Below are 26,186 nucleotides of genomic sequence, written 5' to 3'. Positions count from 1 at the left end.
GCTTTTGGAAATGTGCATAGCAAATGTCTTTGTATTGTGCTCTGTAGAAAAGGAAATGCATCTCTGTTTTAAGTGTCCAGTGTTGCAGTAATGCTATGTTTAACTTCTTGGGGTTCCTTTTCAATTTTTGTCTAAATATTTTTATTTCTAATTTGTGATCCCTTGTTCTGTATTTGGTGAGGGTCTGTTGGTGTGATAGTAATGGCATGTGGGAAACTGGAGGGGAGGCAAAGAGGAAAGGGAATCAGGGAGGGGAGCCCTCCTTTATTTTCTGACCTTGGCCCAAGCAGGTCTAACACCAGTCCTAACCCTTGCTGTATAGCTGGTGAGGATTCCCAGACATCCCCAGCTAAGGACGTCCTCCAAAGGCGGCCAGAACTCCCTTCTACCAAGCTCTGGCAACAGCATCCTTGAGCCATCGACAGCTAAGCATGTGTGGGGTGCTGGCATCAGTGGCTTAGGGTCATTACTGCTGCCTGCCAAGCTTGGTAAAAGACAGTTCTGGCCACCTTCAGAGAAAGTCTTCAGCTGACTGAGCTTGAGGATCCTCATTAGCTACAATATTTATATTTTGAGGTGGAGGTAAGGCGGAGCAGAGAAAATTTTGTGCCCACCCACTTTGGGCTCAGGCCCACCCAAAACTGGCTGTCTGGCTACGCCACTGCCGTGCTTCTCTGCAAGAGAATCATGCTTTACAGCCGATATTCCTTCATGCACATGGCTTCTCTTCTAGTTTTGAGCTGAGACCTTGCTTTTACAGCATGGCAGCAATTTTTGGACCTTGGACCCCGCTTTTGCGGAGAGGGAACCATTTTTTACCCAAGACACTGCTTCTAACAATGCTTGAGCATTGGATGATGGTAAAGGAAGTGCTAAAGTGAACATTAAAGATGTTTTGAACCAAGACCTTGCTTTTCCTGCCAGGGCATCATTTTTGATCGGAGATCATGCTTTTGCAGAAATGGAACCATAATAAGATTCTTGTGCACAATGAGTTCTATGCAGTACAGTACTGTATGTACACCTATTCCTGTTTACATTTACAGAACTTTTGTTATTCTCTCATTCTTAGATCTGTTTTGCCTTTGAACTTGGAGTGTGAAGAGTTTCCAGGTTTAGTTCTGCTGTCTTGGATGCTTGCTCACATTGCCTGCTGTAGAAGAGAACTCAAGTCAGGCTGAACATGTAGTAGATAAATATGCTTCCCTTGCTCCATTTTGTATTTTTGTTCACACTGCCTCTGTGCAATTGCTGTATTGTGAAATACTGCATTGTGAGGGGGTTTATAGAACACAGCCCTTCACCCTTAAGAATAGTCCCTCAGATAGCCTGAGCCACCTTAAGATCACTGGTCTAGCCCAGTGAGGAAATGAACCGGAAGGAGCAGCATCAGAACAAGGAAGTATAAAAGGCAGGGCCAGACTGAGGTCAAGGAGACTCCGGGGGGGGGGGGGGGGGGGGGGAAGGAAGAACTGAAGCCCCAGCATAAGCAGCTAGAGCTTATGTTTATTGATCGTGACCTGGCTGGGATAAGCCTCTTGTTTTCCTGACTGGAAACTTGTAAGCCTTGCTCTGAGGAATGGCTGTAGCCAGACCTGGAACTCGAAGAACTTACAGGCTATGTCTGGGGCATGGCAACCCCATAAGCCACAGACTGTTTTGGGCCAGAGGCCTGCTTGACACTATTTACTAAACTACAGAGGTATTTCACCTTGTGTTCCTAACCCTATGACATGACATATGCCTCAGGATTCAGTTAATAAGCCACTTATTTTCATTTATATACCTTTCTTCAGTTGTGGTATTTCGCAGACCCACCCTCAAATCACTCAGGGTATCACATGTATACACTTGCTCTGTATTTGTGCTCAAATTGCCTGCTGTACAAGATGAACAGTCATGTTCTATACTGTATAATTTTTCTTCATTTTTTTTCAGTGTTAACAATATTTTAAACTAGTAAAAAAAGGCCCGTTTCTGAAGCCAATGAAACGGGCGCTAGCAAGGCTTTCCTGTGCCCCCCCCCCCCCCAACCAAACGCACCTTGGTTGTTAGTGAGGGCATTGCGCCGCCATGGCCGCCGTCGATGTGTGACTGTGGCCCCCCCACCCAACGCACCTTCGTCGTCAGTGGGTGGCCCATTGCGGCGCCCTGGCCATCGTCGATGTGAGTGAATTGCTCCGCCTCCTCCCTCAACGTCATAACGTTTGACGCGAGGGCGGGGCCCCGAGACTGTGATTTTGTTGGCTTCAGAGCTTCGAACTTACGAACCTTGGCTTCAGTGACGTCATCAGACAATAGAACGTTGAGGGTGAGTTTTATATATATAGTTATGGATACCCTATGCCTGTTCTTTATGCATAAAGTATGTTTTCCGTGCATTTTTTAAGGGGTTACTATTGTTGTCCGTATTATCAGACTTTTCACATATCTAACAGGTAGTCTTGTTTATGTAGGATAATCAAGACTACTTTACTCAGAAATGTCTTGCATTTCAAGCAGAAGTTTCTGCTGCAGTAGGACATTTTTGGATTATTTGGAAGTTGGGGTTCCATTTTTTCCAGATACCATGTACTATAATATCAGAGGGGTGACTTCCAGAGTAGGGAGTGTACCACTTTGCCCCAAACATGCCAAAATGCAAGAAAGATCAGAATACTTGCGCCCTCGCCCTCCGACGCCATAGGCCACGTGGAGACCGATCGGGGAACCCCCTGCCCACTACAAAAAGGTAAAAATTACCTGCTTCTCGCTCCGAGCTGTAACGAACTGGTGTCCCAGTGAGTAGCTGCAATAAACATTGAAATAAACGTTGAAAAACACGCCCTTAAGGACGTCCAAAAAATTTTTTTTTTTCAACGGAGCCAGCGGGAGGGAGGAGAAAAGGAGGGACCTGGCACCACCAGGTTTGCACTTGCTCAAGAAGAGCCCTCAACCCCAGGTACTCAACAAAACCTAAAAATTAGGCTTGGAGACCTAGCCAGAACTGCTGCTGTGTGTGACCACCACCTGCTGAGATAGAGAACATACTGAGGAGTTTCCGGCAGCACATGACCACATATAGGGAGGCAAAAGGTTTGCTCTCTATCTCCACCTGCTGGTAGATGGACACAACCCACCAGTCTATGGATTGATCAGCATGATGATATGGAATACTTGCCTTGCCCACTGGGAAAGATTCTGGGACAGCAAATCAGAACTCCAAGGAAGCATAGCTGTCAGTCATCTAGAAGGGGCTGGAGTTCAGAGGAGTCCCAGATTCCCTGTGTTACCAAGCAATATGTGCTAGAACCAACGTGAGGCTGGAAGGGGGAGGGAAGCCCATATGCACCTTGGGAAAAAGTCTTCACCCATGAAGGCTGGGAAGTCTGGAGCCATTTTTCCTGAACAGCCTGAAGAGACTATGGAAATAGCAATGCTTGAGGATCCTGAATAGGTGGACTGCATTAATGCAGGAGCTCTAGTAGAAACACAAGGTATGCAAATTTGAAGGGAACAGACAATCCTAGCTATGGATAAGGACTTACTTTGTTAGTGACAGCTAGGTGAACAGGAGATAGTGCCTAGTGGGTGAGGAAAACTATCCCAAAGGACAGTGTGTCAGGGGTCTCAGGACTACTCAAAGTGAAAAAGACCCTAAAGCACGATAAGGGCTGAAGAGTATAATGTGCCCCACAAGAGTAAAACAGACCCCAGCCTCCTTGTCCAATCTGTAGTGCTTGACAAATGAATGGAGCGATGACCAAACTGCCACCCTACAAATTTCATAAGCCACTGCCCGGGCCTCAGTCCAGGTGGCCTGAGCCCATATGGAGTGGGGCATTCAGACCCTGAGGCACTGGACAATTCTTACAAATGTAACTGGTGTCAACAAACTGCCGTTCACCCACGATCTCTTCATCTCTCATTCCCTTCAACTGCTCGCCCTAACTGAAACCTGGCTCTCCCCAGACGACTCTGCCTCAGTCGCTGCCCTTTGCCATGGAGGTTCTCTCTTTTCCCACACTCCCCGCCCAGTTGGCCGCGGTGGAGGCGTTGGGCTACTACTCTCGCCCTCCTGTAGTTTCCAACCCCTCCTCCTACCGCAGTCTCACTGCTTCTCATCCTTTGAAGCACACTCCATCCGGCTATTCTACCCATTGCCACTCAGAGTGGCAGTCATTTACCACCCCCCCCCCCCCCCAATAAATCCCTCCCTTCCTTCCTCACCGACTTCGATGCCTGGCTTTCTGTTTTTCTTGAACCCTCATCTCCGTCCCTCATTCTCGGAGACTTTAACATACACGTTGATGACCAATCCGACCCTCACGCTTCCCAGTTCCTCACTCTAACATCCTCCTTCAACCTCCAGCTATGCTCCACCACCCCTACTCACCGAGACGGCCATTGTCTTGACCTCGTCCTCTTCTCTACCGGCTCTCCCTCCAATTTCCATGCTTCAGCTCTTCCTCTCTCCGATCATCACCTGATCACCTTCACACTTCGTCACCCCCCCCCCCCTCAGCCCCGTCCAACTTTAACCACTACTTCCAGAAATCTCCAGGCTATTGACCCCCTCACCTTATCCTCTAGTATTTCTAATCTCCTCCCCCTCCATCGTGTCCTCCGAGTCTGTCGACATGGCTGTCTCCGCTTACAATGCCACTCTCTCCTCTGCTCTGGACACCCTCGCACCATCCACCTCCCGTCCCACAAAGCGTACTAATCCCCAGCCTTGGCTGACCCCTTGCATCCGTTACCTTCACTCCTGCGCCCGATCTGCTGAATGCCTCTGGAGGAAATCTCGCACCCACTCAGATTTCCTTCACTACAAATTCATGCTATCCTCCTTCCACTCCTCCCTATTCCTTGCAAAATAGGACTATTACACCCAATAGACCAATTCTCTCAGCTCCAACCCCCGTCGTCTCTTCGCCACCCTTAACTCCCTCCTCAAAGTGCCCTCCGCTCCCCCCCCCCCCCTCGCTCTCTCCTCAATCACTAGCCGATTACTTCCGCGACAAGGTGCAAAAGATCAACCTTGAGTTCACTGCCAAGCCATCTCCTCCTCCTCTTCAACCCTCTCCAACCAACCAACCCAGGCCTCCTTCTCCTCCTTTCTTGACATCACCGAAGAGGAAACCGCTCGCCTTCTTTCCTCCTCGAAATGCACCACCTGTTCCTCTGACCCCATCCCCACCAACTTACTTAACACCATCTCTCATACTGTCACCCCCTCCATCTGTCATATCCTCAACCTCTCTCTCTCCACTGCAACTGTCCCTGACACCTTCAAGCACGCCGTAGTCACACCTCTCCTCAAAAAACCATCACTTGACCCTACCTGTCCCTCCAACTACCGATCCATCTCCCTACTACCCTTCCTCTCCAAAATACTTGAGCGTGCCATCCAAAGCCGCTGCCTTGATTTTCTCTCCTCTCATGCCATCCTCGATCAACTTCAATCCGGTTTTCGCCCTCTACACTCGACAGAAACAGCACCCTTTAAAGTCTGTAATGACCTGTTCCTTGCCAAATCCAGAGGCCACTACTCCATCCTCATCCTCCTCGATCTAGCTGCCGCTTTTGACACTGTCAATCATGATTTACTTCTCGCCACACTGTCCTCATTTGGGTTCCAGGGCTCTGTCCTCTCCTGGTTCTCCTCCTATCTCTCCCACAGCACCTTCAGAGTTCACTCTCTTGGATCTTCCTCCACACCCATCCCCCTATCTGTTGGCGTTCCCCAGGGATCTGTCCTTGGACCCCTTCTCTTCTCAATCTACACCTCTTCCCTGGGCTCCCTGATCTCATCTCATGGCTTCCAGTATCATCTCTATGCTGATGACACCCAGCTGTATCTCTCCACACCTGATATCACCGCAGAGACCCAGGCAAAGGTATCGGCCTGCTTATCCGACATTGCTGCCTGGATGTCCAACTGCCACCTGAAACTGAACATGTCCAAGACCGAGCTCATCGTCTTTCCACCAAAACCCACTTCTCCTCTTCCCCCACTTTCTATCTCCGTTGATAACACCCTCATCTTCCCCGTCTCATCTGCCCGCAACCTCGGAGTCATCTTCGACTCCTCCCTCTCCTTCTCTGCGCATATCCAACAGATAGCCAAGACCTGTCGCTTCTTCCTCTTTAACATCAGCAAAATTCGCTCTCTCCTCTCTGAACACACCACCTGAACTCTCGTCCACGCTTTCATTACCTCTCGCCTCGACTACTGCAACTTACTCCTCACCGTCCTCCCACTTAGCTATCTATCCCCCCTTCAATCTGTTCAGAACTCTGCCGCACGTCTTATATTCCGCCATAACCGTTATACTCGTATCACCCCCCTCCTCAGGTCACTTCACTGGCTTCCAATCAGATACCGCATTCAGTTCAAGCTCCTCCTTCTTACCTACAAATGCACTCAGTCTGCTGCCCCTCGCTGCCTCTCTACCCTCATCTCCCCTTACGTTCCCGCCCGAAACCTCCGCTCACAAGACAAATCCCTCCTCTCAGTGCCCTTCCCCACGACCGCCAACTCCAGGCTCCGCTCATTCTGCCTCACCTCACCCTATGCTTGGAACAACCTTCCTGAGCCCTTAAGCCAAGCCCCCTCCCTACCCACATTCAAGTCTTTGCTGAAAGCCCACCTCTTCAGTGCTGCTTTCGGCACCTAACTCTTACCTTTCAGGAAATCCAGACTGCCCAATTTGACGGCCCTTATCGGACTGACTGTTCATTTGTCCTTTAGATTGTAAGCTCTTTGAGCAGGGATTGTCTTTCTATGTTAAATTGTACAGCGCTGCGTAACCCTAGCAGCGCTTTAGAAATGTCAAGAAGTAGTAGTAGTAACACCTGCCTTGATCCACCTCGCAGTGGAGGTCTTATAGGCCACCTGGCCCTTCCTCGGGCCATGGAAAACAACAAAGAGGTGTTCCAAGAAGCAAAAATTGTTTATCTCCTTCAGGTACTGTAGCATCATCCTCTGGATGTCCAGCCTGCAGAACCTCCAGACAACAGAACAGAACCCTCCTCCACAAAGGACAAACTTCCTGATTCACATGAACAGAGAGAGACTACCTTAAGGAGAAAGGGCCACACAAAGAGAAAACTGAATCCTGTTTACTGGAGAAATGTGGACTTGGCCATTCTTTGAGCCAAGGTGATGACAACTAGAAAAACATCTTGAGAATGAGGTCTTTAATGAAGGCCGAATGCAGAGGCTTAAATGGAACCCCAGCTACCACATGAAGAATCAGATTGAGGTTCCATGATGGAAAGAAGGGATGTATTTGGGAAAGGGAGGAGCAAATGCACCACGCCTCTCGGGAAATGGGACACCACCCCATGCAAAGCCAGGGAAATACCTTTCACCTTACCCTGAAAACTGGATAGAGCAACCACATGGTCCCTCAGGGAGCTCAACACAAGACCATGGTCCAGTTCCTCCTGCAAGAATCCTGAATATTGGGACCTGAGTCCTCCAAGGGGACAGAGACCATCCTGCACACCAGGTTTCAAAATCCTTCCTTACCCTGACATAAGCCAGAGACAGAGAACTTCTGAGAGTGGAGCAGCATAGAAACCGAGAGAAAAAAACCCGCCCTTCTTTAAGTGCCTCCTCTCAATGGCCAGACCACAAGCCAGATGGGATCCAGAATTTCCATTCTTACCAACCCTTGCCTGAGAAAGCATTGACCTCTGGGCAAGGGGAGAGGGTTGCCCTCCAAGAGGAACACAAGGTCTGAATCACTGCTGGCAAGGCCAATCCAGAGCCACTAGCAAGACCAGATGACACACAATACTGTGCAACAGTCTGCCTTATCAGAGGCCAAGGAGGGAAGACAAAGGGGTTTCTCCACCGACCAAGGTTAAACTAAGGCATCATTCACTTGAGAGGCCGGTTCCCTCAGATGACCGAATGCAAGCTCTGCTTTTGCATTGGCTGCAGATGCCATCGGATCAAACTGTGGAGGGCCCAGTGATCCAGGATAAGCTGGAAGGCCTACTGCCCCAGCTCCCACTCCCTCAGATCCAGGCGAGAGCAACTGAGAAAATCTGCTTGCACATTGTCCTTGCCCACAATATAGACTGCTGTGAAAGCCTGCAGGTGTCTTCCCCCCCCCCCCCCCCCCCCTCCACAACAGAGGGACGCTTCTTCCAAGGCTACTGCCCGACTCCTCGTACCTCCCTGTGTTGATGCAAACCACCATAGTGTCATTACCTGACATCACTTTGACAGCCTTCTCCTGAAGGAACACAGGAATTCCAACAGGGCCAGGCAAACCACCCAGGCAATGAGCTCCCCAGCTGAGGAGACACTCAGTTGTGACTGCAAGCACTCACGGGGGAGAACAACAGGACCCCTTCTCTGGAGGTGAACTGTACTGTCCCACAAGGACAGATTCTCGCCTTGGGAAAAAAAGGCAGAGGACAGCGGAAGTCCTGAGAGACAAGCCCAAGACAACAGTGCCCTTTGCAGGGGCCAAATGTGAGCCCATGCCTAAGGCACCACCCTCCAGCATCACTGCCATGGAGCCCAGGAGCTGCAAGTAGTCCCATACCATGGAATCAGCTCGCACAGTCTGCTTTTGAAGTTTCTCTACCTGGTCCTCTAGGAGGAATACCATCCCCCAGGCGGAGTCAAAGGAAACTCCCAGGTACTCCAGAGCCTGGGAGGGAATCAAATGGCACTTGCTTTGATTCAGGACCCAGCTAAGGGTCTCCAACTGGGAGATGACTTGAGAAGTGGCCGGGCTGGCCTCCGTTGCCGGGTTTGCTCAAATCAGTCAGTTGTCTGAGTAAGGATCCACCCTGCTCCCCTGGCGGTGCAGATATGAAGCGACCACCTCCATAACCTTGGAAAAGGTGTTGGGGAGACCCGTAAACAAACCAAAGGGTGGGGCCTGAAACTGCTAATGGCATCCAAGAACACAGAAGCAAAGATAATGCCTATGATAGGCTTCCTTGAGGTCCAGGAACATCAGGAACTAGCCCAGTCGAACTAAGGTGCTCACCTACCTGAGAATTTTCAAGAGAAAATGCTGAACCTGCAGGCAAGTATTGACCTCCAAGTTCATAACGGGACAGAAGGAGCCACCCTTCTTGGGGACCACAAAATATATGGAACAGCATATGGACTGCATTCTTCACAAGGCACTGGTTTATCTGTCAAGGTGGCTACTCAAGACTACGCAGGAAACTTCCACACACTGGCAGATGGCTACTGAATGCCCCTACTATAAAGGCTAGACACTACTGCTGCTCCACTCGCTTATCATGCAGCTCCCTGAAGGCCAAGCCACCCTGAACAGGGACAGTAGTTGCCTTGGTGACTGCCATAACAAAAGCATTTACCCAATACTTCACCTCCTCAAGAGCAAAGGAAAAAAGACAGTCGAAGGCCCGAGCCCCCTTAAGAAACCCCACTCCACCAGCATCATGTGGGTAAGCACCTTATGAAGTAGAAAATGCTTTGGAGCCCCACAAGGCCCTCAGAGAGAACATCCCGAGTCTCTCTATAACTGCATCCATCAGACAACAGAAGAGCCTGATCATATAGTGCTGTTCCTCCTTCTCCCATGGGGGAATATCATCTAAATATGAATCAGAGGGTCTGAGGGTCCAGGTCCTCCCACGATTCTCTACTGCACTGATTGCCCCCCCCCCCCCCCACACAAGGGGGCCCTGACCAGGAGAATCCAAGCCTCTAGGGACGCCACTGCTGGCCAAGGGACCAGCCTCCTCCTGCAGGTCTTGTTTGAACATTTCAGTCAAGCTCTGGAGCCAACCCAAGTGGGTCCAAGGTTGGTGGAAAGGCAAGGCCCCTCACCCCCTGAGCCACAATGGGGGCTGTGAAGGAGCAGCAGGTGAAAACAAAAGGTGGGATAAAATGGCACACTTTCCTTCCGGGGTCATTAGGACCACGGGTCCCAATGCCTCAGAGCAAGAAGAGGTACTTCTAATGGCCCCCCATCCAGGGCCATTTCTGAAGTCAGAAATGGCCCATCACAAGAGGGGCAGGGGAACCGGCGATGTGATGTTTTCTTACTTGGATACACGTTCCCAGCCTCCTCAAGTTGTGGGTTTTGGACGTCCTTAGTGACACTAGTCCTCCACAGGAAACAACATTTGTGTTGGAGGAACAGTTCCACAACTCATGTATACGGTGTACATTTACAAAACTGTTTCAGCTACGTTAAGAACAATGAACACAGACTATATATAGGTTTTTCAAAGATATATTGTACCAGTATTCATGATGAATCTATTGGGTAACCAATCTTCGATTGGTACATGTATACTGTATTGATTTATGACCAGCTGTATTATCCTCGTGGGAGGTAATTTGTAATTTGTACACTTTGGGTATAAAGCATATGGATGGATGGCAGGAGCGTGTGAATGTTTGAGGGAGATATTATAGTGTATGTATGTTTGTATTGATGATTGATATTTATTGTTAATAAAAGTGAAATAATTTTCATATGTTCTGGAGTCTATAGTAATTATAAATTGATACTGACTCTGGTTGTGTCAAAAATCCCTATAGTTAATTAGTTAGATGTGTAGATCTGCCAGCTCTTGAAGACATTGTAGCATCTACTTGCAGGCATGCCCGGCCATGTGGTCAACAAGCGTAGGCCTGCCTAGCTGACTTGGGCCTGGGGCTTCAGTGTCTCCACTGATCCTCTTGCCCTCTTGGGTGCGCTATTGGGGAGCGGGTCAGCAAAAGCTTTATTTCCTGTACGCAGGAAGAACACTAAGCCAGGCAACCCAATTAGGTTTTTTTTTTGTTTTGTTATTTTTTTAAGTTATGCCTGATAGCTGCAGGGGAGGCCTGGGGGGAAGGATACCCAAACAGGGTGAGAAAGCAAAGAGGGATAAGGGGGATGGGAACCTGCAGGACTCAAGCGCCACACCCAACCAGGTCCAGTCCCAGATCTGGATAACCTGGGAGTGGCCCTCAGGCTCAACCGAGCTTTGCGGCCACTGCTAGCAGAGCGGGCAGCTAGGCCAGAACAGGAGCACCAGACACCATGACCTATCATCTGGTGAGAACACTGGATCTTTCCAGGGAGTACCACCAGTGAGGTTACTTGTAAAACTCAGTGTTTTTTCTCTACTTCCATTTGTTAGTAGGAGGGGATATCACCCACTTGTGCAGAGCAGTGCAGCTGATGCTAAGGAAATGAAAGTTAATGCAGAATTGCAAAAAAAATATATAAAACAAAAAAATATTTTACAAGTTATGCAATCATCCAAAATGTTTCCATAACATTACATGTACACTACATGGACTAAAATGCAGCGCAGCAGACATTAAGTCATATTTCTCACATCTGTTAGGAAATCATGAAAGCTGGTTGTTTCTATTATTTCGATTACACACATTTTTAAAAAAGAGGAAACTCAAATAAGCAAGAATATCTGTGTTGTTTAAAGATGTAGAAACAGAAACCAAGCAGAATTATTACCTCTATACTGAAGTAGCCTCTGTCCACGTAGTCCCCCAAAAAGAGGTAGCGTGTGTTAACAGGAGATCCACCGACTTCAAAAAGCTTCATCAAGTCAAAAAACTGTCCATGGATGTCACCACACACTAGAGGAGATAAGGAATATAGATTTTTCTTCTCAAAACAGTTATTTTACCAAACAGGAGCATAAGTCTACTTTTTACATATTTTCACTTAGAGCATGAAGAATAGGAACAGCAGACATTACAACCACTATCTGAAACATTTTCCTACCAATGTAAAACACATGCAGTAAATAGATATTCAAGACCATTAACAAAATGCTTTCCATTTGAGACGTGAAGGCATTGATATGAGAGAACACAACTATTCCAAATCTCAGAGCGGACTGAAGTATGCACCGCCTCAGAGTTGCAGAACAACTGCTAATTTAATAAAAGATTAAATATAGTTAAAGAATATAGGAACCAGTTTGAAATTTCGAAAATCTGCTGTTTTGGTACCAACAGGCTATTCCCTCAGTTAAAGAGCCCCTGCATTCAGTGATGTAGCAAAGACGCATACTGGTTAATAGTCTAGTTGTACTGCTCCAGTACTATGGAATCCATTGTTAACAGTTGGAAAAACAGTCTTCCAGTTTTCGTAAGTAAAGGAACAGTTTTTTTCACAAACATTTATGTAGAACTGGACTAAAAGAGCTGGGAAGGAAAACACTGTTTCTGACCTGTAATGGATGGTTTCTGTAGACAGCATGTGGGTGATGACATCTGACAGTTCCACGTTCTGAGGAAGTGAAAATACTTACTGTAGCAGGAATTCTCTGAGGACAGCAGGCTTCATATTCTCACAAGTGGGTAGACGCTGATCTGCGTCAACCAGCCCAGCATTTATGCCAAAGTAAAAAAGTCAGAGCTTTGTGAAACCCGAGCTGTGCTCCACTGCACATGCGGGAGTGCCTTCAAGCCTGCCATAAGAATGCGGTCCTCAATTTAATTTTAAGGCAAAAAAACAAATAAATTAATGAAAGAGACAACTACAAGGGGAGGTGGGCAGGACTGTCAGAATATGAAGCCTGTTGTCTGCAGAGAATATCTGCTACAGGTAAGTATCTTTGCCTTCTCCGAGGACAAGCAGGCTTGAATATTCTCACAAAAGAGGAATCCCTACATTACAGGCTCACCGAAGACAACAAACATTGATCAATTGGGCTTTGCAACGGCGAGGATATTACTAAAAATGGAGCTGATGCCATTTGAGACTGTATAGTTAAAGTTACACAGTGGATGTCTACCTCAATTGAAAAACAAGATGTTTGTACTGCACCTGCATTGTCATTGCTAAATGAACCCTGAGCTGGGGCACTTTATTAACCATCTGTACTGAGTGCCCATTTGTGAAGTCTGCACTGACAGAGCTGGAGGAATTAACTGGTTTCAGTCTCTTTGATGGCTAAATAACACAACAGATGGCTACACCAGACTGTACTTATGAGAAGTGCTTTCAGCTACATCTGTGCCAAGAGGACTGCACTTCTGTAGTGCTTCGGCAGGAACCTCTGAGGATGCTTTCACCTCAGGCCTGTGCAAGTGTACAGATGACTGCACTTTAAGCCTAGAAACCTCTAAGGACTTTCATGCACATCTGGAAGATCCTTGGCACTGCTCCTTTGTGTCTGGACTTCTAAAGTCCCTGCACAGGGAGGTAGAGACAACTTCCACTAAGGAGGCACTATTAGTGGGCAGAGTTAGCCAATCTCCATGCTAACAATGTCTTTCTTTCCTCCTCCTGGATAAGCAGGAATCCCTTCACCACCTCATAATTGTGACTATGGTCCAGAAGACAATCATTCTAGGCTTGTGGATGTGTTCTGCAGCAAGTCCAAAGTCTAGGAGACTAATTTCAGACAAATAAGATATCAGGAGTGGGTGTCAAAAGTTTATGATCTTTCTCTCACACTGCAGGCTAGGTTGGAATTATTCGCTTTTGTTATCTGTTAAGCAGATCAGAAACACAAAACAGACTGAGGAGACCACTGCAAACAGGAAGGGCTATGTATACTCACACTTAGTTCTGAGCTTGAGCTCTCAAATGTCACAGTCCACTTATGTGCCTGACTCAATAATGCTCATGGATGGAAAACTGATGGATAGAAGGATAAGCTATACAGAACATAAGCAAGTTAGCAAAAAAAAAAAGCTGGAAAGCTATAAGCAGAAATGCTTGCACACTATAGAATAAAAGTTCCAGACCTGCAAGCCCTAATGGAACAGACTTAAGATACTGTTGTATTATGGAAATAGTTTGATTCCCATGTATGGAATACAGCCATGCCAGGCTCTAATCTGTATAGGAATAATAGAGATGACTGAAAAGAGGAAGACGCAGTTCTTTAGGTCAAAAATATTAAATTAACTTATCAATAGAAATCAAACAAAATAAAACATGGAAAATAAAATAAGATGATACCTTTTTTATTGGACATAACTTATTACATTTCTTGATTAGCTTTTGAAGGTTGCCCTTCTTCATCAGATCGGAAATAAGCAAATGTGGTAGCAGATAGTATATATAAGAGAAACATCAAAGCATTACTTTGACAGTCTGACAGAGTGGGAGGGTGGGGGTATGCATTGGGACATCAAAGCATTTCATTGATATTCTAACAGGATGGGTGTTGGTAGGTGAGAGGAGGGTGATAAACAGAGAAATACAACTTTATGGTTTATAATGGGCTAGAAAACCCAGATCCTTATTAAGTCCTGTCTGTTGGGTGTCAAAATATTCAATCATTCTTACTTCAAAGGTCTTACGTTCCTGTATTGTTTTAAAATTACCTTTCAGTATTCTTACTGTGAAATCACTGGTGCAGTGTTCTGGTCTTGTAAAGTGTTGGCCCACAGGGGTGGGGGCTTGACTGGCACTGACAGGGAAGGAGGAGAAAGGCACTTTCATTTATAACAAAGTGGTCTACATACCACCAGCTAAGAGAGGAATTTGACAAATATAGCCAAGGATACCCAAAAGATGGGAATGAATAGTGAGGTAGTGTTGACAAAAGACCAGCTTGTCAGATAAATGTGGAGCGGGCTATCTCATTTGTAGAATCTAAGTAGAGAGACTGTAGATACCTTTTAAGGGGCTCTGCTCAAACTGTGATGGAACCCATGAGGGGGAAGGGGAAAAATGGACCTAGTGCTCACAAATAGACACACCTTATAATGCCCAGATTGGTGTCCAACTGAGCACCAGTGATCAAATGGTATAGTCTGATATAAAAGCTAAGGCATAAGGGAAAATTAGGTTCTTACCATGATAATTTTCTTTCCTTTAGTCATAGCAGATGAAGCCATTACGTATGGGTTATGTCCATCAACCAGCAGGGGAGATAGAGAGCACTCAAACTTCCTCAGTGCCCTCATGGCCAGCTAGCTCCACTGCCTCTTCAGTATTTGAAGCTTCCAAAGCAGTATGGCAAAACGCAATGGGAATCACAAGAGCTTTCCTCACAGCGAACGATGGCCCATCACAAGGGCATGAACTCATAAAGGAGGGAATGCACATCCTCCTGGAGGGAATAAACTCATCCTCCTTATTGTAGAAGTGGAGGGGAACACACGCACCTCCTGGAGGGAATCACACATCCTCCCAACACACTGGAGGGAATGAACTCATCCTCCTATTTATAGAACTGGAGGGGAACACACGCGCCTCCTGGAGGGAATCAACACATCCTCCAAAAAAACATACTGGAGGGAATGAACTCATCCTCCTAAAGTTAAACTGAACATGAATCCTGAAGATTGTTTTCCAACTTTCTCCCAAGGAAGGAACTTCAGGAAATTAAAACAGAACCTGAAACAACCAATTTACAGCATACTGACAATCAAACAGGGAGGGCTCATGGCTTCATCTGCTATGACTAAAGGAAAGAAAATTATCATGGTAAGAACCTAATTTTCTCTTCCTTGTCATCAAGCAGATGAAGCCATTACGTATGGGATGTAACAAAGCAATCCCTAGATAGGGTGGGAACAAGCCACACCACGCGCTAGCACTTGTGCTCCAAAATGCGCATCCCTCCTGGCAGCCACATCCAGCCTGTAATGTCTGGCAAAGGAGAGCTTAGAAGCCCATGTTGCTGCACTGCATATCTCTTGAAGAGAGAGTGCTCCAGTTTCAGCCCAAGAGGAAGAAATCGCTCTAGTAGAATGCGCGTTAAAGGCTACAGGCGGCACCCGGCCGGCCAGCAGATAAGCTGAAAAGATAGTCTCTTTGAGCCAGCGGGCAATAGTGGCCTTAGATGCTGGAGACCCTCTGCGAGAACCTGATAGTAAAACAAACAGATGATCAGAAGTCCTGAAAGAGTTAGTAACTCGCAGATACTGCAGCAGAGTCCTGCGCACATCCAAAAGGTGCAGCTGCCCAAAAGATTCTGGAAACTCTTCCTCTGAAAAAGAGGGCAAGAAAATAGGCTGGTTTAGGTGAAACGCTGAAACCACCTTAGGCATAAAAGGAAGGCACGGTCCGAACCGTGACTCCGGACTTTGAAAATTGCAGAAATGGGTCTCTACAGGACAGTGCCTGGAGCTCTGACACCCGTCTCGCCGAGGTAATGGCCACCAGAAAAATGGCCTTCAGTGTCAAATCCTTCTCCGATACTCGCCGAAGCGGCTCAAAAGGAGATGCCTGCAGGGCTTTCAAAACTAGCCCCAGGTTCCAAGCTGGACAGGGTGCTCGCACGGGAGGTCGGAGCCGAAGCACCCCTCTAAGAAACCGTGCCACATCTGGGTGAGCAGCCAAAGACACGCCTCCCACCTTACCATGAAGGGAGGCCAACGCTGCCACTTGCACCCGCAGGGAATTATAGGCCAAGCCTTTTTGTACACCTTCCTGCAAAAAGTCCAGAATCGGCGAGACAGGAGCCCGCATTGGTGCAATGGCTCTGGAAGCACACCAAGACACAAACAGGCACCAAATCCTAGCATAAGCTACGGAAGTGGACCGCTTGCGGGCTTGCAGGAGAGTGGTAATCACTTTATTGGAATAACCTTTATCCCTCAATTGCGCCCTCTCAATAGCCATGCGGAAGACCAAAGCGGCAGGCGTCCTCCATGGCTACCGGACCCTGAGTCAACAGGTTCGGTACCAGAGGCAACGGCAGAGGAGCCTCCAGGAGCATCTGTCGGAGGTCTGCATACCAAGGTCTCCTTGGCCAATCCGGGGCGATGAGGACCACTTCCTCCTGGGTGCAGCCGAATCCGCAAGAGCAGGCGCCCTATCAAGGGCCATGGGGGAAACACAAAAAGAAGACCCGGAGGCCAGGGTTGAGCCAAGGCATCCAACCCGGCCGAGCGAGGATCTCTCCGTCTGCTGAAGACGTATGGGACTTTGGCATTGGAACTTGTCGCCATGAGATCCATCACAGGCTTGCCCCATTTGGCACAGATCTGCAGGAATACTTCGTCTGCCAGATTCCATTCTGCTGGATCAATCTGATGCCTGCTCGGATAATCGGCCTGCACATTGCTCTGACCTGCAATATGAACTGCCGACAGACACTGAAGATGCAGCTCGGCCCAGTGGCAAATCAGTTCGGCCTGCGTGGCTAGTGCTCTGCACCTTGTTCCGCCTTGTCGATTTATATAGGCCACTGTTGTCGTGTTGTCCGACATCACTCTGACAGCCAATCCTTCCAGGGTCACTTGAAAAGCCAGAAGCGCCTGAAACACCGCTTTCAACTCTAGGGGGTTGATGGACCACTCCGACTCCTCGGGTGTCCATAGACCCTGGGCATGCTTCCCCTTGCAATGTGCGCCCCAGCCCTTCAGGCTGACATCCGTTACCACTAGGCACCAAGTGGGGAGCGTCAGCGGCATTCCTCGCCGCAGCATGCTGTCCGAGAGCCACCACTCCATGCTGAGTCGGGCCGCAGGGAGCCAAGAGAGTCTGCATTGGTAATCCTGAGAAATTGGAGACCACCTCTGGAGTAGGGAATACTGTAGCGATCTCAGGTGCGCTCTCGCCCAGGGGACCACTTCCATCGTGGCTGTCATCGATCCCAGCAGCTGGACAATGTCCCAAGCTCGCGGGCGGGGCATCCTCAGGAGCAGACGGACCTGATTCTGAAGCTTGCACCGCCTTAGCTCGGGTAGGAACACATAACCCGAGACTGTGTCGAACCTGACCCCCAAAAATTCTAGAGATTGTGAAGGGGTCAGGTGACTTTTGGCCATATTGACGACCCAGCCTAGAAATTGCAGTACTGAGACCACTCTGGCTGTAGCTTGTAAGCTCTCTGTTGCAGAGTCTGCTCTGATGAGCCAGTCGTCTAGGTACGGGTGAACCCTGATACCTTCTCGCCTGAGAAAAGCAGCTACTACCACCATTACCTTCGAAAATGTTCGGGGAGCTGTGGCGAGGCCAAAAGGCAAGGCCCTGAACTGGAAATGTTTTCCCAACACCGCAAACCTCAGAAACTTCTGGTGCGGGGGCCAAATCGGTATGTGCAAGTAAGCTTCTTTCAGGTCTAGAGACGTGAGAAACTCTCCTAGCTGAACCGCTGCAATGACGGAGCGCAGGGATTCCATGTGGAAATGCCGCACTCTCAGGGACTTGTTCACTTCTTTTAAGTCCAGAATAGGGCGAAAGGACCCACCTTTTCGTGGCACCACAAAGTAGATGGAGTATCGGCCGCAGCCTTGCTCGGCGGGAGGCACCGGGGTCACCGCCCCTAACTGAATCAGACCTTGTAAAGTCTGCTCCACCGCCGCCCGTTTGACGGCAGAACCGCATCGGAACTCCACAAACACGTCTCTTACTGGGGCGTTGAATTCTATTCTGTATCCATCTCCGATCAGGTCCAGAACCCACTGATCTGAGGAAATCTTGGCCCACTCCTCGGCAAAGAGAGAAAGTCGTCCTCTGATGACAGCCATCGAGGAGAGGGCCGGCGCACCATCATTGAGAGGGTCGCCCCTGAACTCCTGGCCTTGAGCCACCAGCTGCGGAACGCTTGTCCAAGCGAAAGGAGTTCCTCTGCTGACCACGGGCACGTGAAGTGAACCCAGCCGAATGCCCCGGGCGGTACCTTCTAGCTTCACGGAAGCGAGGTCTGTACGAGGAGTGGACCGCCTGGCCCTTAGAGGAAGGCCTCTGCCTATCTTCGGGCAAGTGCTGGGGTTTTGGATCACCCAAGCCTTTCACAATTTTCTCCAACTCCTCACCAAATAGGAGAAGTCCTTGAAAAGGCAACTTCACCAACCTTTGCTTAGAGGCCATGTCCGCTGCCCAGTGTCGTAGCCACAGACGACGGCGAGCCGCCACTGCTACTGCCATTTGTTTAGCCGAAGCTCTGACAAGGTCATAAAGGGCATCAGCCAGAAAGGACAAGGCCACCTCCATCCGCGGAGCCACATCCAAGAAGGGCTCCGCTCCATCTCCGGGCTGTGCCACTGCCTGTTGCAGCCAAGCTAGGCAGGCTCTAGCAGCATAACAGCTACATGCAGACGCCCGAACAGTGAGACCTGCAATTTCAAAGGACCGTTTCAAGGCTGTTTCCAGCCTACGGTCTTGAACATCCTTCAGGGCAACACCTCTTTCAACAGGGAGGGTTTTTCTCTTTGTCACCGCAGTGACTAGGGCATCCACTGTAGGCATTTGAAAACGAGCCATATGCCCCTCACGCAGAGGGTATAACTGCCCCATAGCCCTGGAAACTCTCAAAGGTCCCTCGGGGTCAGCCCACTGAGCCGACACAAGCTCTAGGATGGAGTCATGCAAAGGGAAGGCTCGAGCAGCTTTCTTGGTACTAGCCATCCTGGGATTACCCGAGGAGGCCATGCCACTGTCAGGATCTTCAATCGAGAGGGCCTGCAGGGTATCTGAAATAAGCGCTGGCAGCTCATCACGGTGGAAAATCCTCACCGCGGAGGGATCATCCAGATCCTGTGGTAAATCCGCACCTGACTCCGGTTCCTCAGACCAAGAACGTCTGTCAGAGTTCTCCGAATCCTCACACCCCGACCACGGGGGGGAAAAAGGTGCACCACAATCTGAAGGGGAATTAACCCTTCTGCGCTTATCTTTGGGCCAATCATCCGGGAAAACCTCACTGGGCAGTCCCAGGCCAGAATCCATCGGGGGGGGGGGGGGGGGGGGGCAATCAAAGGGGCCTCAGGCGACCCTTGAGGGAGGGCTCTTTTCATCATGTATGCTTTATGCAGCAAAAGCACAAAATCCGGGGAGAAAATCTCACCCTGGGCACCCAAATCCTGTCCGGTGCTAGCCACTCCTGAAATAACCTCATCTCGAGGTGCCCCACCCGGCTCAGGTCTCTCCGTGTCCACGGAGGCCGCGCCTTGCGGTGTAAGCAAAATGGCGCCCGCTGCCAGCTCAGAGCGGGAAGAAACATCGCTCGCCATGCTCGGGCCGGCTCCTATGCCTGTACAGCACGATTTACAGAGCCCTGCTGCTGATTTGCGCTTGCCACACGTGGAACAGCGCTTTACATTGTCCGCAGCCATCGCCAAAAAATGGCGGTAAAATCCAAAATGGCGGTTTCGCGCCAAAATTGCCCCGATCGCGGGCCCACCCCGGAGGAGTTGGAAAACACTCTTACCTCAAAGGATCTAGCGTACAACTACGATCCTGCTGAAAATCAGGTCAAAAAACCTCTGTTCCAGCGTCTCTGCGTTTAAAAACGCGATGCGACTTTTTTTTTTTTTTTTTTTTTTTTAAAGCTGTGAGGAAAGCAGAGGTATTGAAGACTCTGGAGGCTCAGATAAGTGGGAAAGGCAGGGAAAGGGCGACCCTATATGCCTGCATCCACTGTTGGTGGGTAAGGACAGGGAAAGCAATGCAATATGTCCACATCCACGGAGGTATGGGTAAGGCAGGGAAAGGGCTAACCTATGTGCCTTTAAAGTGAAGCTGCTATAGCCTCCAACACCCCGGTTAACAACTGGCAAGCCAGGAACCACCTCCCGGCAGATTTTTCTGGAGCTCGAAGAAGCTGCAGCCACCCTGCTAGGGGAGATAGAGAATACTGAAGAGGCAGTGGAGCTAGCTGGCCAAGAGGGCACTGAGGAAGTTTGAGTGCTCTCTATCTCCCCTGCTGGTTGATGGACATAACCCATACGTAATGGCTTCATCTGCTTGATGACAAGGAATATGAGTTTATAGACCTGGATTTAAAACCTGATGACTTTGGTAAAATGGGAAAGTATTTGAAAGATGCGCTGGTAAAGTGGGAGAAGATAAGAGAACTAGGAGAACAGTGAGCTAAACTAAAACAATACAATTCACAACAGATAAGGAAAGCAAATAAGAAACAAATTACGACTTACCTGATAATTTTCTTTTTTAGTCGTAGCAGATGAATCCAGAAACTGGTGGGTTGTATCCACCTACCAGCAGGTGGAGAATAGAGAACATTGAAATGAAGGAAGTGACCCTGGACGCCCAAGCTCCTTATCCCTTCAGTATAACAAAGCAAAGCAACAAAAAAAAAAAAAAAAGACAAGCAAACCTTTCTCACAAACAAACCTCAACATTCAACTACAGGAAAATATATATCTTATAGTAGTAACACCTTCCTTTCTGTGAGCCACTACATCGGAAACCGTCATCTGAAATACAAAAACGAAAAACATGGCAGATAGGAACAAGAGATCCTGGATTCATCTGCTGTGACTAAAGGAGAGAAAATTATCAGATAAGTCGTAATTTTTCCTTCCTCAGCCTCTGCAGCAGATCAATCCAGAAACTGATGGGATGTACACCAAAGCAATTCCTCAAAGTGGGTGGGAAACCTCCACTCCAAACCACGTGTCCTCACGCGCCTCACATCAATTCTGTAATGTTTCAGTCCACACAGTCACATCTCACTACTGCCTCCAGCAGGATATGCGACGCGACAGTCGGTCTGGGCAGTCAGTGCTACAGAATCTGTTTGGGGTTTAGAATCCAACTGAGCAGAAATGCTCATGCGACGGGCGGGAAGTTGTCTGCATATGCGCAGTGCACATGCTTCGCGTGCCAGAAGGCTCTGGCAAAACTTTTTTATTTTTGTTCTGAAAAAATTTGCCATTTCCTGGGCCGCCGTGGACGCCGACCCACATGTGAGAACAATCAGCCTGCTGTCCTCGGAGAATACCTGCTACAGGTATGTATCTTCGCTATACAACATTTTGCAATTGGACAAGCCTCCAATCTAAGTAATATCAGTTCCCCTATCCAACAAAAACAAACGGGGTTTTTTTTGGAGGTGTTTTCTAAGCATGCCACTCCAATGTTCCCATAGAACAAATCCAAAATCAGCTATCTGCAGACATTCCCACACAATATAAAAAAGTGTCCTCTACCTGCTCACATTTAGAACAATATGTTGATGCAACAATCTCCATTCTATCCACAATCCTTTAAAGGGACCGGTCCATGATGGCAGCAAGTTTGCCATCCCACCCCTCCAATCCCTTATCAAAATTTACCACCCCTTACCATCAGCCACTCAATTCCCTCTGAAAAGGAACACCCTCAATCCCCTGTGGTATTACCCCTCAATTCCATGATATCTTTCCAAAATATCTTCCTCAATTCCCCACCTGCTGATCCCCTTTCAAAAATATCACCTTGATCCTCTCGCGCTCTGCACCCTTCCCTGGTACCTACTGGGTGGATTTGTAATGAGTGATGGTGGGGGGAGGAGAGATCGAAGGTGGTTCCCTTTATAGGTACCTTAGTGAAAGACAGTGTCACGGAACACCTAGTACCCGCCTGGGGTTAACCTTGCGGCCACCTGGAGGGTCTGTCTCCAGCACTGCTCGGGCCTGCCTGCACCTGGGCACGTGCGCTATACTAGCACCCTCCTCCCACTGGCTGGGTCCCACTTGCCTCTGGGCAAATCTCCCACTCTCAAGTTATTCCCCGGTGATTTCCAGGCTACTTGGGCCACACTCTCAGGGGTCCCATAGTTCCTGGAATCACCCACAAACCCAACACACAAACTACCAGGATTAGTAGTTGGTCCAGGACAACAGAACCAATAAACTAACAGGTTTATTGTCCATTAGAACAGTGAACGCTTGAAAAACAGATGAAAAGGTACAGCAAGCAATAACAGATAACCAAAACAAAGATTGCCATTAAAACTATCTAATTCAGCTATGGAATTCACTTCCAACTCACCTGAGAACGATCAACGAATTAACCAACTTCCGCAAATCCCTGAAGACTTACCTCTTTAACAAAGCCTACCACGAGAACCCTTAACTAACTATAACACAACAACTATCCAACTTTACTCGGAATGTTATTTTTCTACAACTGCTTGAACAAATCCTCCTGTCTTCATTAACTTCTTTATAACACCAATTGGATTATTTAACCTGGCATGGCGATGCCATAACAGGTCTTTGTAAGCCACACTGAGCCTGCAAATAGGTGGGAAAATGTGGGATACAAGTGCAATAAATAATAATAATAATAATAATAAACACTTCTTACTAACTGGGTAGCACCTTAGGAGTTTCAGGAAATTAACTTCTCACAAATCATGAACAGGGTCTCAGGACAGAGATGTTTCTCCTCTGTTCTCTCCAGCTGAGAATGGGGAAAATCCAGTACCTCCTCACTAGATTTGAACTCCAGGGCCAATGAGAACCCAGGGCACCAACTTTGAAAGTATCTGGCCAGTGATACTGCAGATTGCCTTTCCACAAGCTTAAACTGGAAAAGAAAACCGCCTTTTCTGCAACAACTTTAAGAAACAAAAGAAACTCCATCTGCTGGCCAATCAAGAGAAATACATTTCATGAAAACATTTACAATTCACAGGCTTGAAAACCAACTGTTTCTCCACAGATAGCTTCTACCCCATAAGCCAACTTGAAACAACAAACTTTTAGCAGAGACTTAAAATGTTTTAATGAACTCTTTTTCTGGAGTTCAGAAGGAAGATGATTAGATGTCAATACCAACCAAAAAAATGCACTCAAATGGGTAATTCCCAATCAGCACATGAAAGTGCTGGTAAGGGCCAGTCTGTGTTCTACAGATGATCTAAACATTCAATTAGGTGTATAGGGTATTATCATTACAGCACTGTCAGAAGGAACATCCTCAAAACCTAAGAACAGAAACATTGCCATACTGGGACAGACCGAAGGTCCTTCAAGCCCAATATCCTTTTTCCAACAGTGGCCAATTCAGGTCACAAGTACCTGGTAAGATCCCAAAAGAGTAAAACAGATTTTACATGTGCTCTGGCAATGAAATCCAATTACACACTGAATGAAGAAATATAGCATTCAATCATATCTCCCCTCAGCCGTCTCTTCTCCAAGCTGAAGAGCCCTACCCTCTTTAGTCTTTCCTCATAAGGAAGTTCTCCTATCCCGTTTATCATTTTTGTCGCCTATGTACCTTTATTAATTCTGCTATATCTTTTTTGAGATGCGGTGACCAGAATTGCACACAATATTCGAGGTGCAGTTGCACCGTAGACTGACTGATACACAGGCATAATAATCTCAGTTTTGTTCTCCATTCCTTTCCTAATAATTTCTAACATTCTATTTGCTTTCTTAGCTGCTTCTGCACACTTAACAAAGGATTTCAATGTGTCATCAATTATGACACCTAGATCCTTTTCCTGCATGGTAACTCCTAATGTAGAACCTTGCATAGTTTTGGTTTCTCTTTCCTATATGCATAGTTTTGGTTTCTCTTTCCTATATGCATCACTTTGCACTTTATCACATTAAGGAACTTATTTTTGAAACAGAAAAATGTCCAAAAAGCGGCACAAATCAATATGAGATATGTAGCACTGATTCATTAAAAAAATGTCTAAATGATCTAATTTTTCGTAAGGCCACTCAACATCTAAGCAGAAAAAATAAGATGAGAATCAATATCTAAATGAATTTACCACCATTGCAGGTGTTCCCAATAGTACTGGAACTATCGGAGGGCAAACTGAATTTCTTTTAAGCCAAAATGCAGTTGTCTTTGTCATATTTGATACTAAATAGTATTTAGTAAGCCAGTTGTAAATAGTATTAAGGCAGTTCTGTAATGGACCCAGATCTAATGCTACAGTAGAAACTCTAGCTATCCATAAAATATCATCCACATATACATGGGCACTAATCGGAAACTCCTGTATTATAGTAAGCAATGGACCCAAAAAATATTAAATAGAATAAGTGAAAGGGTCATATCCTGGGTTACCCCACAACTGAGGTTTTGCATCTTAGATGAGTCCGATCCCTTAATACAAATGTACAAGCTGTCAAAAATTAAATAAACCACTTCATAAACGTTCCCTTTATTCCAGTTGATCTTAATTGATCATGTAAGCAAAGCTGATGAGTGACCAGATCAAAGGCTGATGCAAGATCCAGTGACACTGCCAGTAGCAACTGATCACTATCTAAAGTAGCATATACTCCACCCACCACACACATACCCATTCGTCACAAATATTCCACATGGTCTCCACAGTGGTTTCAAGCTGCAGGGGATCTAGAGGATGTAGTCCAACTGTCTACATCGACACTCTTTAAGACAGACACAAATATCTATCTATATAAAATACATGATTCAGTTTACTCACCTCCTCCACATAGCCCCTACACAGCCTAAGACAGTGTCTCCTAAGTCTAGTCCTGGAATACCCCTTGCCAGTCAGGTTTTCAGGATATCCACAATAAATATGTATGAACTTGGTTTGCATACACTTCCTCCATTATATGCAAATCTCTTTCTTGCATATTCATTATAGTCATTTACTATATCATCATGAAAATCTGACTGATAAAGGGTACTCCAGAACGGGACTTGGGAAGCACTAACCTAAGACACATTTGATGAGGGTTGGAAAACAGTCCAAACTCCACGGTTCTTCGGAGGACAACTCCAGAAGAAGAGGGGACCAAATCTGACGCAACCAGAAGGGTGCAATCAGGATCATGGTTCTGCAGTCTCGCTTGAGTTTCAGCAAAGTCTTCCATACTAGAGGTATGGGAGGACACATATACAGAAGGCCTGTCCCCCAATGTAGGAGAAAGGCATCTGACGCTAGTCTGTCGTGGGCTTGGGATCTGAGTGGCAAAAAGATCCACTCAAGGGGTGCCCCACGCTCGGAAAATCTTGCAGACTACGCCCATGTTCAGTGACCACTCGTGAGGTTGCATTATCCTGCTCAGCCTGTCGGCCAGACTGTTGTTTACGCCTGTCAGAGAAGTGGCTTGGAGAAACATGCTGTGACGGCGTGCCCAAAGCCACATCTGGACGGCTTCCTGACACAGAGGGCGAGATCCGGTGCCCCCTGCTTGTTGGTGTAGTACATGGCAACCTGATTGTCTGTCTGAATTAAGATTACTTGGTTGGACAGCCGATCTCTGAAAGCCTTTAGAGTGTTCCAGATCGCGCTTAATTCCAGGAGGTTCATCTGCAGACCTTTTTCCTGAAAGGACCAGGCTCCCCGAGTGTGGAGCCCATCTACATGAGCTCCCCACCCCAGGAGCGATGCATCCAACGTCAGCACTTTCTGTGACTGAGGAACTTGCAATGGTCTCCACAAGGTCAAATTGGATCGAATCATCCACCACTGAAGAGAATTCCGAAAGCTTGTGGACAGTTGGACTACATCCTCTAGATCTGCCACAGCTTGAAACCACTGGGAAGCTAGGGTCCATTGAGCTGATCTCATATGTAGACGTGCCA

At 47.5% G+C, this 26,186-nt stretch overlaps 1 protein-coding gene across 2 annotated transcripts in view; it reads right to left on the bottom strand.

Annotated features, from left to right (window-relative positions):
• The window catches only part of PPP3CC (protein phosphatase 3 catalytic subunit gamma), a 200,682-nt gene that overhangs the window by 93,139 nt on the left and 81,357 nt on the right, over positions 1-26,186 (bottom strand). For both annotated transcript variants that reach the window (XM_030202021.1, XM_030202022.1), the window contains exon 3: positions 11,460-11,584. In XM_030202021.1, the coding sequence (XP_030057881.1) occupies positions 11,460-11,584 (125 nt within the window). The remainder of the gene's footprint in view (positions 1-11,459; positions 11,585-26,186) is intronic.

The sequence above is a fragment of the Microcaecilia unicolor genome, chromosome 4 (genome assembly GCF_901765095.1).
Source record: "Microcaecilia unicolor chromosome 4, aMicUni1.1, whole genome shotgun sequence".
Lineage (NCBI taxonomy): Eukaryota > Metazoa > Chordata > Amphibia > Gymnophiona > Siphonopidae > Microcaecilia > Microcaecilia unicolor.
Note: the sequence above shows the minus strand (reverse complement) of the source record. Positions and strands in the feature narration are given on the sequence as shown.